The sequence below is a fragment of the Neophocaena asiaeorientalis genome, unplaced genomic scaffold (assembly GCF_003031525.2).
Source record: "Neophocaena asiaeorientalis asiaeorientalis breed wild unplaced genomic scaffold, Neophocaena_asiaeorientalis_V1.1 scaffold114, whole genome shotgun sequence".
Classification (NCBI taxonomy): Eukaryota; Metazoa; Chordata; class Mammalia; order Artiodactyla; family Phocoenidae; genus Neophocaena; species Neophocaena asiaeorientalis.
Window position 1 is genome coordinate 5,229,028 of NW_020173116.1, and position 16,982 is coordinate 5,246,009.

A 16,982-nucleotide genomic window follows, 5' to 3' on the forward strand; every position below is an offset into this window, starting at 1 on the left:
AATAGAATTATAAAATATGTGATCCCTGGAAGTTGTTTTCTTCACTGATACTCCCCTGGAAATCCATCCAAGGTGGTGTATTTATTAACGGTTCATTCTCCTTTACTACTGGGTAGTATTCTATGGGATCGATTCATCCCACTTTGTTTAATCATTCACTTGTTGAAGGACAGTTGAGTTGTTCCCATTTTGGGCTATTACAAATAAAGCTGTTATGAACAATCATGTACAAGTTTTTTGTGAATGTAAGTTTTCATTTCTCTGGACAAGTGCCCACACGTGTGGAGTTGCTGGGTCATGTAACTTCAGGTTTAGTTTTATAAGAACTTGCCAGACTGTTTTCCAGAGTGGCTCTACCAATTTAAATCCCCACTAGCACTGGGAGGGTGATGTAGTTTCTCCTGACCCTTGCCAGCATGTGCTGTTTTTACTGTTTACTATTTTAGCCATTTTAGGAGTGCAGTGATAGCTCATTGTGGTTTTAATCTGCATTTCCCTAATGGTTAATGACACTGAAAATCTTTTCATTTGCTTATTTTTCATCTGTAGAACCTTTTCAATGGAATACGTTTTCATTGTCTTTTGCCCATTTTCTAATCGGATTCCCCCCCCTTTTTTTAACTGTTGAGTTTTGAATGTTGTTTGTATATTCTACATAGGAGTCCTTTGTCAGATATAAGGCTTGGAAGTATCTTCTCCCAGTCTGTAGCTTGTCTTTTCATCCTCGTGGTTGGGTCCTTTACAGGACAAAAGTTTTTCATTTTGATAAGGTTCAACTGATCAGTTTTTACTATTATGGATTGTACTTTCAGTATCAAGTTCAAGAATTCTTTGCCTAGCTTTATCTCTTACTGTTTTCTGAAAAATTATAACTTTATATTTTACATTTAAGCCCACAATCCATTTTGAGTTCGGTTTTGTATAAGGGGTGAGGTTTATGTTGAGGTTCATTTTCTTGGTCTGTGGCTATCCACCTGCTCCACCAACATTTGTTGAAAACTCTATCCTTCCTCTATTGAGTTGTTTTTGCACCTCTGTCAAAAATCAGATGGTCATAAATGAGTGGGTACATCTCTGTCCCACTGATTCATATTTCTATCCCCTCCACGAATACCACAGTGTACTGATTATTGTAGCTCTACAATACCGTTTGGGATCAGGGACAGTGTTTCCTCCCACTTTTCTTCTTCAATATTGTGTAAGCTATTCTAGGGCCTGTGCCGTTCCATATGAATTTTAGTAGAAGCTTTATGTTTACACAAGAACCTTGCTGAGGTCTTGACACCAATCACCTAAAGCCTATAGAGCAATTTGGGGTGAAGTGACATCTTTACTGTGTTGAATCTTGCAGTCCATGAATGTGATATGTCTACCTGTTTATTTAGGTCCTCTTTGACTTCTTTCATAGTTGTTTTGTAATTTTCAGCAGATAGGCCCTGTACGAGTTTTGGTAAGTTTATACCTAAGCATCTCATTTTCTTTACGGTGACTGTAACTGGTATTGTATTTTTAACTTTGGCTTCCACATGTTCATTGTTAGTACGAAATGAAAAAGATATGAAATGAGTTCACCGTGATTGAATCTGTCTTTGCCCATATGTAAAAGAAACTAATATGAAAAAATAAAAATAATTATGTTAGGAACTGGGTAAGGCTATGGGTAACTTTTCCATTTCCCTTTAATGTTAGGTTTTCTCTAATGATAATACTTTTTAAAAGGAAATGAAATTGGGTCATTTGTAGAGATGTGGATGGACCTAGAGTCTGTCATACAGTGAAGTCAGAAAGAGAAAAACAAATATCGTATATTAACGCATATATGTGGAATCTAGAAAAATGGTACAGATGAACCTATTTGCAGGGCAGGAATAGAAACGCAGACGTAGAGAACAGACATGTGGACCCAGAGGGGCAGGGGAGGATGGAATGAATTGGGAGCTTAGGGTTGACATATACACACTACCATGCGTAAAATAGATAGTGGGAACCTGCTGTATAGCACAGGGAGCTCACTTGGTGCTCTGTGATGACCCAGATGGGTAGAATGGGGTGGGGGGAAGGAGGGAGGTCCAAGAAGGAGGGGATATATGTATACATATAGCTGATCCACTTCATTGTACAGCAGAAACTAACACAACACTGTAAAGCAATTACACTCCTATTAAAAATATATATATAGGGCTTCCCTAGTGGCGCAGTGGTTAAGAATCTGCCTGCCAATGCAGGGGACATGGGTTCGAGCCCTGGTCTGGGAAGATCCCACATGCCATGGAGCAACTAAGCCTGTGCGCCACAACTACTGAGCCTGCACCCTAGAGCCCATGAGCCACAACTGCTGAGCCCACACGCCTAGAGCCTGTGCTCTGCAACGGGAGAAGGCACTACAATGAGAAGCCCGCGCACTGCAACAAAGAGTAGCCCCCACTCGCTGCAACTAGAGAAAGCCTGTGCGCGGCAACGAAGACCCAATGCAGCCAAAAATAATAAAATAAATAAATTTGTTTTTAAAAAGTACCTGTCTCCTTACTTTCTTCCCATTATTTTTCCATCTACTAGCATTAGAGATATTAATTTTCAATAAGAAATAGTCCGTAAGGAAATTGCATTAAGAAAATAAGGTTGGAGCATACAAGATGGGATGTGGCCAGATTGCGGAGAGCAAGGCATAAATAGGTGACAGAGGTAGAAATGCAATTGATTTTTGTGTGTTGATCTCATATCCTGCGACCTTGCTGGACTCACTTTTTAGTTCTAGGACCTCCCACCTACACTTTTTTAAAAAAAAATATTTATTTATTTACTTGGCTGCGTCAGGTCTTAGTTGTGGCAATGCGGGATCTTCATTGAGACGTGCAGGATCTTTTAGTTGCAGCGTGCAGGATCTTTAGTTGCGGCATGTGGACTCTTAGTTGCGGCATGTGGGATCTAGTTCCCTGAACAGGGATCAAACTGGAGCCCCCTGCACTGGGAGCGCGGAGTCTTAGCCACTGGACCACCAGGGAAGTCACCCCCCTACACTTTAGATTTACAGCTCATCTCTACTTGGGTCTCATGCTTTCAGTAAAAATTTTTTTTTTTTTTTGCGGTATGCGGGCCTCTCACTGTTGTGGCCTCTCCCGTTGCGGAGGACAGGCTCCGGACGCGCAGGCTCAGCAGCCATGGCTCACGGGCCCAGCCGCTCCGCGGCACGTGGGATCCTTCCGGACCGGGGCACGAACCCGTGTCCCCTGCATCGGCAGGCGGACTCTCAACCACTGCGCCATCAGGGAAGCCCTCCAATATATTTTTAATTGAAGTATAGTTGATTTACAATGTTGTGTTAATTTCTGCTGTACAGCAAATTAACGATTCATCTTTCCTAAAAGCCAACCCCGTTTTCAACTACCCCATTTCTATCACTCCCTCCACCACCTGGTTAGCCTCTTAAACAAGAAACAGCAAATCAACCTGGGAAACATCCCTTCCTCTCTTTTTGGATGAACATAATTCATTCTGTTTCATTTCCCTTAAGAACCACACTCAGATTCCCTGGTTCCTCTTCATTCTCACTTGCCAGTTCTTCAGATCAGACTTCAGTCTCTCCTGCTCCACAGCACCTTGCACACTCTTTTTAGAATAATCATCCTAAAACACCATTTTCCTACGAATGCCCTGAAACTACCCATCATCTTATTTCCTAACATAATTCTTTTCATTTTTTCGTATTACCTTCCTTTATGTAATATGGCAAAGATAGCTTCAATCACAGCAAACTCACCTCATATTCTTTTTTCACTTCATACAGTCAATATTTTCACTGTCTCTGCATTAACTTCCCAATGCTAGTGGCCAAAGAAATAGCCCATCGTGTGGATTTAAAAATGACACGTTTACTGACTGCTGGACAGTGGGGCTGTTCCTAAATACAATTTTGCTGTTACAGGTAACACAATGGTAAATGTCTTTGCTGTAGATCGCCCTTGTTACTTTTTAACCATCTCCCTGGAGTAAATTTTCAGGAATGAGATGAGTGAGCCGAAAGCAAAGGAACTCTTTCTGACCCTTGCTGTGTGGTCCTATCGCTGCTTCAAAGGGCTGTGTAGCACCACTGGGAGGGAGCAGTTCACAACAAATTCAGCAACACAACCACTGAAGGCTTTTGTTTTCTTACTTTGTAGATGTAAAATGATACATAAAATCCACATTTATTTTGGAAGTTCTGTACACCAGCGTAGCACGTTTCCATGTGTTTCTTAACTGTTTCTTATACCGTTTGTTTCTATCCTCACTAACTACACCTGGAGGATATCTGTTTATATCCTAAGTTATGAAGCTGGGGTTCTTCTAGGAGCTTCAAGGTCGCACTCACAATGGTTTTTCAGGTTGTTTCCATCTCAGCATTTAGCTAATCTGGAAATAAATACATCATTAGCCTTCTTTCTGACTAGACTATGGGTCCCTGAGGGCAAGAGAACCATGTCTGTCTCATTTATCTCTTTATCTCCCTCCAAACGTTCATTACTTCTCTTATTCATTCATCCATCCATTCACTCGTTCGCTCAATACATATAGTGAACCTTTGCAGCATGCCAGGTGCTGTCCTGGCCCCAGAGACAGTGCTGAGCACAGATGTGACATGGTCTGCTTGTGCTCTAACAGGATCTCTGTCTGCTGTATTTTGTGTAGACTCTGCAGAATGGCCAAGAACAGAACAGGGAGCAATGCTCCAGGTGACACGTGAAGGTGACTCAGCTCCAAGACGGGGGTGGAGGTGGTGAACAGTGGCTCGATCTGGATATAGGGTGAAGTTAAGCCAACTACACCCAGCATGTAGTAGGCACTAAGTATTTGTTTAACAAGAATAAAAGTCATTCATTCAGCCTAAACAAAACAAATCCACACCACTTACCTCCTCAACTCCCAAAGCAAAACGTCTTGTTTGGCATTTTATTCTCTCCTTATGACCTCCCTCTGCCGCTGAGAATCACTCTTTATCTTGTGTTGGTGAGGGTCCAGGGACCACCTAGGTGGGATCACCGCCACGACTTGACAGATCCTTCTACCCAGGGCCCTGCCTCACTCATGGTTCCGGCACCAGTCAAGTCCATGACACAAGGACACACGATAGCCTCATAACGGCCATCCTGATTCCAGCCCCGATCCAAAGGAGGAATCTGGAATACTGTGGATGACTATTTCCTCTTTCAGTTCCCCCACTTACTATTAGAACAAAGCTAGGGGACTCTCCTGGAGAAGTCCCAGGAGGGGAGGGAGAAGTAGGTGAGGTACCTGGCTTGTGGCAAGAGTCCAACTCTCCCACTTTCAGGAGATTCCAGGTGATGCCCTCCTGTCTCACGGTTGGTGGAAAAGAAGGTGAGATCCACTGGACCGGGGACAGAAATGAGTACCAATGGCCAGATGGTCTTCCAAGGCAATGAAAGAAGAAGTAAGTTCAAAATGGAGTGGTTTTTAAGAGAGCATATGATGGTAGTTGCAGAGATGGACCGTGTCTATGTGATCACTACATTGGCAGCTGCCTGCATTTTAAGCCTGAGTTGGTATGACATACCTTATGCCTTCCCTGCATTCACTCAACATACAACATTAAGTGCCTATGGGGAGGGTACAGAGATGAACAAGACAGAAAGTCTGTGTTTATATGGAGTGTGCAGGACTATGGGGGAGATGAACAGATAAACTAATATGTAATAGAGTGCTGGGAAGAGGTTAGTGCAAGGATGGAAAATAAAGCAGGAGAAAGGATAGAAAGCAATGGGCACAGAGGTTATTTTAGATCAGAAAAGCCTCTCTAAAAAAGAAAGCAAAAAAGAAACAAGAAAAGCCTCTCTGACAAGGCAACATCTGAGCTGAGAAATGAAAAATAGTCTATGAAAGCTCATTCCAGGTACAGAGATGAATTTAGAGTATTTCAGGGATGCTAGGCAGGTGTTATGGCTACAGTACAGGGAGCAAGGCCAAGAATAAGAGATGAGATCAGAGACACAGGCAAATATCAAGGGACAGAGACTTCCAGCAGGACTCGAGTTTATTCTAGTTGCCTTGGGAAGCCAGCTGGTAAGTCTTGAGCGGGGAGTAACATGATCACGTTTCTGTTTTTAAAACATCACTCTGTCCCAGAGCAGGAGAGCTGCTGTGAGCAGGTGCCGTAGTTACCCAGAATAGAGAGAAAAGGAGCTTTGGTTTAAGTGAGGGCAGTGGGAATGGCAAGGAAAGGTCCATTGCAGACTTTATTTTGAAGGTACAGTTAGCAAGACCTACTGATGCAGTAGGTATAGATTGTAAAGCCAAAGAGGACTCCTGGGTTTGGGGATTGAGAGGCTGGGTGAGAAGTGGAATCAAACACTCCATGGGAAGACGGAAAGAGGAGGAGGCTGGGGCGGGTGAAGTTGGGAAGGAAATAAAGAGTTCTGTATCAGACATGTTATGCTGAAACTGCCTGCTGTTGGATGTGGAGCTTAAAGGGAAAGACCTCAGGTCGAGTTTATTCTATTTTCGAGATACTTCTATTTTTTTTTACTTTACTTCACTTTTTTTAAAATTTTATTTTATTCTCTTTTAGTTGATTTGGAGATACACGTTTCTCAGTCACCAGCACGCAGATATTTTAAACTGTGTCATGAAACGAGGTCTCCACCCCCGAGGATTCAGATTAGAATAGCCACACGTCTAAAGACATCGTTGGAATCTAACAAAACACAATGGGAACCTACAGGGAAGGGAGAAGCGGCAACAGTGCCGACTCACCTTTGGCTCCGGCTGACGACTTGGCAATCCAAACGTTGCCCTCTCCATCTTCTTTCTTTCTATTATAAGAAGCCAGGAAAAATTCTCTCTCATCTGTCCTTGAGCTCTGGATTGGCGGGTGGATTCCATTCTGAGCTGGAGCAACTGGGGTCTTGAGGTTAGTTGGATAAATCACATAGGACTCGGGGAACCATGCGCAGGACTCAGCCAGTTCTGGGCTGGTCTTGACGAGCCTGACAGATGACAGAGGGTCAGTCTCCCTTCTGAGTACCCGCCGTCCCTCTATTCAGAACAGCCAGTGCTTTGCCCCAGAGCTCTTGAAGGAAGCCGGGCATGACCAGGGCTAGGTCTCCTTTTTATCCCACTCACGGGGCAGACCTCCAAGGCACCACGGGGCAGCTCACAGCTGTTACCCGCGACCTCACAGGCATGCTCCGGTGAATTCAACAGGGGCTTAAAGTCCAGAACTTCAGCTCCTTTTAAAATGCATCTAAGGAAACTTAGCTTGAAGTAATCCTGAACCAACATCTTTTCACCGAACATGCTGTAGCTGAGCTAGACCCACCCTACAAAAACAAAGTGGAGAACTGAGGAAACCATTTGGATTACTGGCAAAAAATACCACCTTGGCCCAACTCTGGAGAGAAAAGGCTGACACTCAGCAATCGGAATTATCTAAAGACATTTTCGTTCTTCATTTCTTGCTTTTAGTTCAGCCTTGCTTCAGTGACAGAATAAAGGAAGAATCTTTCTAATGGAACCTGGGACTCCAGTGGTCATAACTAAACACACCTCCTGCCCCCCCTCAAAAAAAAAACCCATAATATAATGGAATATAAAGAAAGGCCCTGGGCAGGCACTTAATAAACACAAAGGCTTCACACTGTATCTCCTCTCCAATCAGACCCCTGGGGGGAGGCGCTAGCATCACATTTCACAGATGAGGCACTGGGTCATAGAGAAGTGAATTTCCCAAGATCACAAAGGTAGTAAGAAACAAGCAGGATATAAGCCCTGAATCACTCCCATGTCCTAATTCTAAACCTATCCTTGGGAATTCCCTGGTGGCCCGTTGGTTAGGACTCCGGGCTCTCACTGCCGAGGGCCCAGGTTCAATCCCTGGTTGGGGAACTAAGATCCCTCAAACCGTGAGGTGCAGCCAAAAAAAAAAGAAAGAAAATAGAAAGAAAAAAACCTACCCTTGCTCCCCAGGAATCAGAGGAGGGAGAAACCTGCCCAAAGACATTCACAGGCCTCCCCTGAGCTGCACTCCCTCTTCTATCTAGAACAGAACTGTTAAAGCCTGGGTTATGATTCATCACCAAAACCCAGCCTATGAGCCAATGGCAGAAATAATGAAAAGAAACTTTAAACTGAGATTTTTAAATAAAGCTATTTTTACGTTAGAGGCAATGGAATTTAACTTAAAGAACTCCAAGGAACAAAAAAATCAATACATTTCTAACTCACTGACCGTTCAGCTCTATCTGCATTGTCCAATACGGCGGCCACTAGCCACGTGGAGTTTCCAAGTGCTTCCGGGCACTTGAAAAGGGGCCAATGCAACTCGGAAACTGAATTTTCCGTTTTGTTTAGTTTTCATTTAAAAGCTGAAGCATTGTAAAATATGTTTCCACCAAGCGCAACATTACTGTTTCGGCAGATGACGTTTTCACTTTAACTACCATGGGACCTCAGATGTTGTTGTTAGAGGGTGGCGTGCACGTCAGGCGCGTGTGCTACTTCTGGAATTAGACATAAATGCATCACTGTTCTACTGGGGGACAACAGATGGATTCAGCTCATGTGAATTTTTTTCCAGGCACTGATGAAACATTATAATGTGTTTATTATGCATACAGCGAAGTTACAGAGATTGCTAGGTAAATCATAGTTGGTAAACAACGTATAATTAGTCTTCTAGTTAAAAAAATGAGGATGGACAAACTTTTAAGTTTAAAACAAAGGCATTCTACTGACACGGAATTGAGTGGGGATGCAGAAGCTAGAACTATGACCAGACAATAAAGAACAAATTCAGCACTAGAAGAAGACGTGTCACAAATCTCCTAACAAATGGCAATTACAATTTGCTGTGGCAGGAAAAATGAAGTTTGCTGTGTAAGGAGACATTTCCAGCAAATACGTAATGAATTTGATAGGTGTTTTCCTCTCAATCGTCTAAAGAGAAGCAATGGAATTAGCGGCTGAAATCAGAATTAAAAACTCAACAAAAAAACTTTCAACGTATTTTTCTTAGGATCTGAACTTGTAACTTTGGTCAGCTATGAAGTGGCTTGGATTCTTACATACACACGCAAAACGAACATCCTTTTAGATGGAAATGTGGTAATAGAAATTATTTTGAGGAAAAGACTAAAAAGATATTTTATAAAAAGTGAACAATCTTTATTAAGCCATCAATAATTGCCCACAAAGCATTTCTAACAATATTAAAGATTGATTGAAACCCGGAAAATTTTGAAATATTTTTCCTTAGCTTTAGATGAGCTGAGTGACATAAGAGATGCTGCCCAATTAATACTTTGTATGTTTTGCCTCAAAAGATTTCCAAATATAGGAAAAAATTATTGTCAAATTGCAGCCTAAAATGTAAACTCGTGGTGAGGGTATTTCCTAATCTTTTACATTTGTCCAAGAAGAATTTCATCTACATGTGAAAAGTCAGCTTCTATCATGACAGACATTACTTCAGCTAGGTTGGGTTAAAATCTGGATTTACTGGGATTTTAATAGACTGACGTTTGCTTTATTGCTTTATTTTGTTGGACCATACGTATTGGAAACATCTGCTTCATTGCATGATACATTTCTTTTTTTTTTTGGGTGGTACGCGGGTTTCTCACTGCTGTGGCCTCTCCCGTTGCGGAGCACAGGCTCCGGACGCACAGGCTCAGCGGCCATGGCTCACTGGCCCAGCCGCTCCGCGGCATGTGGGATCTTCCCGGACCGGGGCACGAACCCACGTCCCCTGCATCGGCAGGTGGACTCTCAACCACTGCGCCATCGGGGAAGCCCGCATGATACATACTGAAAACATTTGCATTCTGTATGGATACAGTCGTTGAAATGGTTCAGTATATGCTTGCAAATGCTACAATGGTTCGCAGGTATAGAACCATGAAAGAAACACAAGATGATGAATTTAATGATTCTGTGTTCTTTGCCAATGCTCACTGAGAGATGGAAGGGTTTTACAAGGTTTCCCCGTACTGTAAACTCCAGTTCACATTTTCTTAAAATAAGAGGAATGCTTGTCAAATCGTTCTTTTCATGCAACTATTACCTCATTCAATAATCAAAGATAAAAAATGCAGTGTGGTTTACATTTTTTCACCTATAACCACGCTGCATGTGAACAAGCTAAATTTCAAGCTCCAAGGAAGTTGGAAGAAAAGATCTTACTTATGACGTAGACCAACAGGTGTGAGAATTTATGTTCCAACTTCATAATATAAGCCAATAGTAATTTTACATAGTTTTATGACTCAGTATGCATAAGATTTTCCTTGTCATAGACAACATTATGCAAACTGGCTGCAAAAACTAAAGAAAAATTTGAAGAACACTTTGTTGATAAATTCAGAGTTTCTTTTCAATTTATTCAATACCTCCTCTGAATTCAATATTAATAATACCGAGTTGACACATGAGTTGGTGAATTTACTTAACTTGGACGTAGTTTTAAAAATGATATGCTTTTGCTTCAAAGTCAAATCAATGAACCTGCTTTGTCAATGTACATGTGACTATTAAAGGAAAATTATATTTTGGTATTTTATACAGTTATTGAAAAACTTTTACGTATGTCAGAATGACTTGCGTATGTAAATCTACCTTTTCAACCACACATTTTTATGAAATCTAAACATAGGACTTCCAATGGAAATTTAATATCTGAGCTTAGTTGTGCTATAAATGTAAAATATACACACCAGATTTTGAAGACTCGGAAGAAAAAAAAGAATATGTCCCATTAGTTGTTTTTAATGTGAATTACATGACATTTTGGATTTATTTGGTTAAATAAAAATTGCACCGGTTTCTTTGCACTCATTTTAATGGGGCTACTAAGCCATTTAAAATGACACATGTGGCCAGCGTTCTATTTCTGTTGGCCAGCGCTGGTCTGTAGAATGCCCTTCATCTGAAGCCCTCATTTCCTGTACAGAACCCAGTCCAGTTTCTACCGGAAATCTCTAGCATTTGTTCCCTTTCCAAAAAAAGGCCCATTTGGGAAGCAGCCACAAATGCAGGTTTAGTCGCATCGCACATGAGATGTGAGAAACGCTCACAAGAGGAAAAGAAAGCTCCAATCAGGGCCAGGAGGACAGCCCTTGAGCGCTCTGAGACTATGGCCATGGGGCCCTGATGAATTTCTAAAGCTCCCGGAAGTGACAGGCACTTGCTGTACAGGGTCCAGCATGGAACCCCATCAAGGCCCTGGGAAGCCTCGAGGGATGCCCAGGCACACTGCCCAGGGGCCCATTTGTACAGATGAGAACCGTCCTGGCTCAACACTAACTGCTACGGCCACAGGCAACCTGGCTGTCTTCTCTGACTGCCACCTAAGATGACATTTTTTTAACTTTCTGGAGCTCTTTTGAGCCATACAAACTATGGGAGAGAGACAAAATGACAAAGGTAATCATTCCCTCCTGGAATTACTACGGTCCCTTGCAGGACACCTGAGAGAACGAAGGAAGCTTATGAGAATGATGACAACCCCTAGTCTGCATAAGTCATGTCGTCATTTATAAGGTGCCACGACAGACCACGCCGCGTGCTGCAGAACGGCAAAGGGCATGTGTGATCACCTCCCTCCCCACAGGTTCTGAGTGGCACCGTCCAAGGTCACAGAGGTCCGGATACCTACTCAGACCTGCTCACGACTCCAGCTCTGTACTCTCTTCACCCTATTATAGCTGCCAAGTATGCAAATATAGAGAACATTACTTTTTACAGCACCCTCTGCTTTCTACTTCAAAAACAGAATTCAACCTCTATCTTTAGGGAAAAAAAATCATCATAGAATAAAGAATGAGTAAGCATTTTATAAAAATTTCTAAATGGGGCTTCTCCAGTGGCGCAGTGGTTGAGAACCTGCCTGCAAATGCGGGGGACACGGGTTCGAGCCCTGGTCTGGGAGGATCCCACATGCCGCGGAGCAACTAGGCCCGTGAGCCACAATTGCTGAGCCTGCGTGTCTGGAGCCTGTGCTCCGCAACAAGAGAGGCCACGATAGTGAGAGGCCCGCGCACCGCGATGAAGAGTGGACCCCACCTGCCGCAACTAGAGAAAGCCCTCGCACAGAAACGAAGACCCAACACAGCAATAAATAAATAAATAAATAAAATTTAAAAAAAAAAATTTCTAAATGGACAATCTGGATAAATAATCGTGGGCTACTTCTAGCTCTGCTGAAACAACTGTTTGCACTCTAAATGTGTAAATATGTAAGAAGACTTCAGAAAGCCTCGTTCTCCTTCAGGATAGCTGGTAAATCATGAAAATCCATCACAGGAAGAAGTGGATACATAAGTTAGTGGGGGCAGTGAGTCTGAACAAAAAGGTGGAAATATTCCTACCAGCACTCAAACTAGTAAACAGCTAGAGCCCGGAAAGCTGTGTGACTGGGGAAAAGAGCCTTTGCTTTGGGTCAAGTCTTCTAGTGTCTTCTTACCTAAATGATTCGTTTGGCTACACACACATGTTCACTAGCCACTGTGGAGGGAATGCTGGAGACCTGATTTTGGGGGCCACACCCACCTTGCATTTATACAGTGTGAACTCTGGCACGCGCATTATTCCGGGCCTTTATGTAAAGTAACAACTGATCCTCACAACAACCCTGAGGTAGCTGCTATTATTATCCTCGTTTCACAGAAGAGAAAACTAAGGCATAGCGTCAAACGCTCACTCTGTGTCACCGTGTTACACGCTTTACGTACATCACAACCTCTTTATGAGGGATGCACCGAGGCTTAGAGGGATCAGAAAATTTGCCCAAGCCTGCTAAGAGCTGAAATTAAAACCCAAGCTGCTGATCCTAGATCTTAATCACTGTATAAGGCTGCTTCCTTCCACCTTATGACACGGCTCTTTCGGCACCTGGCTGTAAGCCCACTGCCCAGAGATGGGTGGTGCAGTAGACACCGGTATATTCTGCCCAGGTGTCCCTTCTGAGGGACCCCTGGCTGCCGAGCTTTGGCTGCTAAGGGCTTAGGCGCGCCTCTTCTCCGGGGACCAGCCCGTGCCTAGAAGCGCTGGGGAAGCTGTGTTCCGCCCAAAGCCGGTGGCTGGGCAACGTCAGCGTAGAGAACATGGAGGGGCTGTTCACTGCTGTCCAAGCTCCATGGAGTCAGGCAGAGGCGAGACTTCAGCTGAAACCGCCTCCTGGCTTCGCGTCTTCCCCAGATGCCCTGCCCTTGGTTCTGAGCGCGTTTCTCCTGCAAGCCCTCCCCTTATAAATCACTTCCGCCAGAAGCCCTGTCTCAGGCTCTGCTTCTAGGGAGCCTCAACTTAAGGGACAGACAGGCATGTACGGCCAAGTTTGGACTGGGACTAAAAGCTGATCTCTGCTGGCTTTTTAAATCAAAGTGTCTTCTCCCTTTAAAGACGATCTCACACTTTTGCTTAAGTGCTTCAGGATGAAAGCCCAAAAGGTTCAGGTGAAAACTGGAAAACACGGCTCTTAAAGAACACTTACTTCACTAAAGATGCTTTGCGACACAGTTTGTCAGCTCCCCTGTAGTAATTCACCAACTGCATCAGGCCAGGCTCGTGACCTGTGAAGGGAAGAAGAGGCTCAGAAGGGAAACAGACAATTTCTCGAGTGGGAAATGACAATGTCAGCACCAGCACGCGGGAGGGAGAGCAGGGTCACGCTTAGCTTGTTTTTCTCCCCTTTCGGGACTGGGTGTTGGAAAGGGAGCGATTCAGTTGCCCGGCCCCTCCCTCTACGCCCCTTTGCTCAGCATCTCACTGGCAATTCTCACCCTCCCCAGGGTGGCTATTATGATACCGCCATCATAGGTCTGCCAAAGACCACTGCTGCCTCTGTTTTTTCTTCTTTGGGGGGGAGAGTATTTTCTATTTCGCCTCTCCTGGAGTGCGCTGCACACTTGGCTTAACACATATGGATTTAGTCATCTCTGTACAGTAAGGACTTACACAGTTAGGCTTTTGATGTTGCTACCCTTGCTTTCTACAGTCATCAAGGAAGGTAGGAGAACTACGATCCTGCTGTTCTCAAGCATGTCTCCCTGTGCAAGCTTCTAGGAGGGCCACTAGATGCTCCAAGAGGCCGTGTCTGTAAACTCAGAAGCCCTGAGGATGTTCTGTGCGTCCTCTCACAGGGAAACCCATTTTCAATAGATTGTACTGCATGCCCCCTCCTCTTTAAAATTAGGGCAAAAGGATACAAATAAAAACAAAAGCCTCAATTAAAAAAAATTTTATTATAGTATAGTTGACTTACAATACTGTGTTAGTTTCAGATGTACAGCAAAGTGATTCAGTCGTACGTATATATATATATTTCAGATTCTTTTCCATTATAGGTTATCACCAGATATTGAATATAGTTCCCCGTGCTGTACAGTAAATCCTTTCTGTTTATTTTGTATGTCGTAGCGCGCATCTGTTAGTCTCATACTCCTAATTTATCCCTCCCCCCCTTCCCCTTTGGCAACCATAAGTTTGTTTTCTCTGTGTGTGTCTGTTCCTGTTCTGTAAATAAATTAATCTGTACTATTTTTTAGATTCAACATATAAGTGATATCATATATTTATCTTTCTCTGTCTGACTTACTTCACTGAGTACGATAATCTCTATAAAAGCCTCAATTTATGTTTAACAGCTTAACAAAATGCAGTTTTCAGCAACACAAAGTAGAACCCCACAATGGGAGCTTGAACCGAAGATGCCAGAGGTAAGAATAATTCATCTGAGAACAGCATACAATCAAATAAAAAGTTTCAGGCGCTAACTAGCTCTCACCATCTCCCTGGACAGATGGACTGGTTCACACCTGAACTACCCACCTTCACATCACCAAGGCAGCAGCATTCCTTGGCCTTTATCCGCTGGGCCATCTCCTTGGGTTTCGAACTGTGTGAAAGGTAAATATCCTTAACAATGAAGGCATATTATTATAACCATCTGGTTGTGGGATGCTGGTTTTTTTGTTTTGTTTTTCTTTTTGCTTTTTCTTCTTCTTTGTTTTTTAAGATGCTAACCTTTTTAAAAATGTTTATTTTCTTGAAGCATGGGGGGGTTTGGCTGACATTCTTTTTAGAATTTTTCTCTTTTTAAATTTTATATTGGACTATAGTTGAGTTACACTGCTGTGTTAGTTTCTGGTATACAGCAAAGTGATCCGGTTATACATATGTAATGGTTTGCATCTGCTAATCCCAAACTCCCAATCGGATGCTGTTTTCTTTCCCATAAAAAGCAAATGTTCCCTGAGCAGTTGCTGACTTCATGGTACCTGCTTAGGATTTGGACCTTCTAGGACTCTGCTCCTAACCCTAATCCTACACCCTAGTCCTGAGCCCCACAGCAACACCGATCACCCCTGCAAAGAGCCATTTTTGTCAGTTTTTAATTTTAGGATTCCACCTAAGCTGTTTCAGCCGGGCACTGACCAGTCCAAAGAGGAAAGTCAGGCAGGCAGGGGAGCAGACAGAGCAAGGAGGAAATAAACGTTCTCAACTATAAGCAGGTTTTCTTCGTTCAGGGAAGGTATTCTTCTCGCTGAGGGCTTCCTGGGGAGACAGTTTAACAAAAGGGAATCAATCTCCAGGCCCATTCTCTGTATTTGAAGGTTTCTGGGGGTTGGAATCAGCCCTTCCACGGAGTCCCCAACGTACATCATAAATTTGTATAACAATAAAAAGTTGTCCATGGTCTCATTTCAAAGAAAAAGTATCAGGAAGACTAGGCTGAAACCCCCTTCATTCCTCAAATCATTACAATTCTACAGGCTCCCACCCAACTGTGCTCTGTCAGCTCACCAAGGGCTAGTCAGTTCCAAATGGCTATTTTCACTCTTTGCCTATTCAACCTCTCCAACCCGCTGACCACACCTATTTCTAAAAACTGTCTCCTCTCCTGGACATACAACTGTTCTCTCTGGGATGCCCTCCAAGGCAGAGATGACTTTTCCTCATTATTTTCTCCCCTTCTATCTTTGGCAGTACGATGGGGTGCCCACCCCAGGGGAATTTTGGCAGGGCACACGGCGACCCTGAGGTGAGGCTGCAATTCCGGATGACTGTGCAGGGAGGAGAGGCCGTGAGACTATGTGCAGGTCAGTGGGATGTAAATGGCAGTGATCTGCACAACTTCTGGATTACGTCATCTAAAAAGGAGCCGTTGGTCCTCTCCTTCCCCCTGCCTCTTCCTACAGGGGAAGATGTAGGCATGGGGGTGCCAGCTTCAACCGTGTGAATGAAGGGAACTCCCTCGGAGACAGTAGGGCAGAGAAACCTGGGTCACGTAAAATCTGCATTCAATGCGCAAGTGTGAAAACGTGCTCTTTGGTGAAACTAAGGGAATGTCTAAAATCAGACACCCTTCCGCCCTTCCCCGGGCTGGGCTCACTGCTGAAGCTCCCGTTTTCGGAATCCAGAGGTCTTTTCCAAATCCCCTGCCGCTTTATCTGAGCCTTCGGGGAGCTGAATCCTCAGGGTTTTCAACACACTCAAGCTCCCCTCCCGAGCCAACACAGACAGGGCGGAATCCCCCGTGGAGGAAATTTGCAAGATGGTCAGCCGCCGGCTCCGCGGGGCCTCGCCCCGCCCGGCGATCTGCCCAGCCGACCTGCCCGATTTGGGGGCGTCAGGACCGGGGAATCCGAGGAACGCGCGGCATTGGCTCCCCGCTCCCGAGGCCGACGCCCCCGGGGCTGCAGGGCCGGGTCATTGTCAGGAGGCAGCCGCCGTCCCGGGGGCCCGCACCGACACTCCCGCCCCGAATTCGATTTGGGACCCGAGAAGGCATGAAAAACGACGGCCTTGGCCCATTAGGGATGCATTTTTTTATCCGCCCGAGGAACGACGGAGGGGAAGGTTTCTGACCTTAAGACAAAAGCGCTCGTTCTACCGGGAGGAGCGGGAGGGCGCGAAACGGGGAAGCTCACCCAGTCTCCCAAAGGGCAGCCGGTTCCTTTCTCCCAGCATCAGGTTGAACCTGGGGTTGTCCCGCCGCA

At 44.3% G+C, this 16,982-nt stretch overlaps 1 protein-coding gene across 1 annotated transcript in view; it reads right to left on the reverse strand.

The window, feature by feature from the left end:
* TTL (tubulin tyrosine ligase) overlaps positions 1-16,976 on the reverse strand; it is a 32,533-nt gene extending 15,557 nt beyond the window's left edge. Inside the window, exons 1-3 of the mRNA XM_024743867.1 lie at positions 16,914-16,976; positions 13,475-13,553; positions 6,745-6,977 (exon numbers count right to left, since the gene is read on the reverse strand). Of these exons, the coding sequence (XP_024599635.1) occupies positions 6,745-6,977; positions 13,475-13,553; positions 16,914-16,953 (352 nt within the window). The 5' untranslated portion in view covers positions 16,954-16,976. The remainder of the gene's footprint in view (positions 1-6,744; positions 6,978-13,474; positions 13,554-16,913) is intronic.
* Positions 16,977-16,982: the final 6 nt, after the last annotated feature.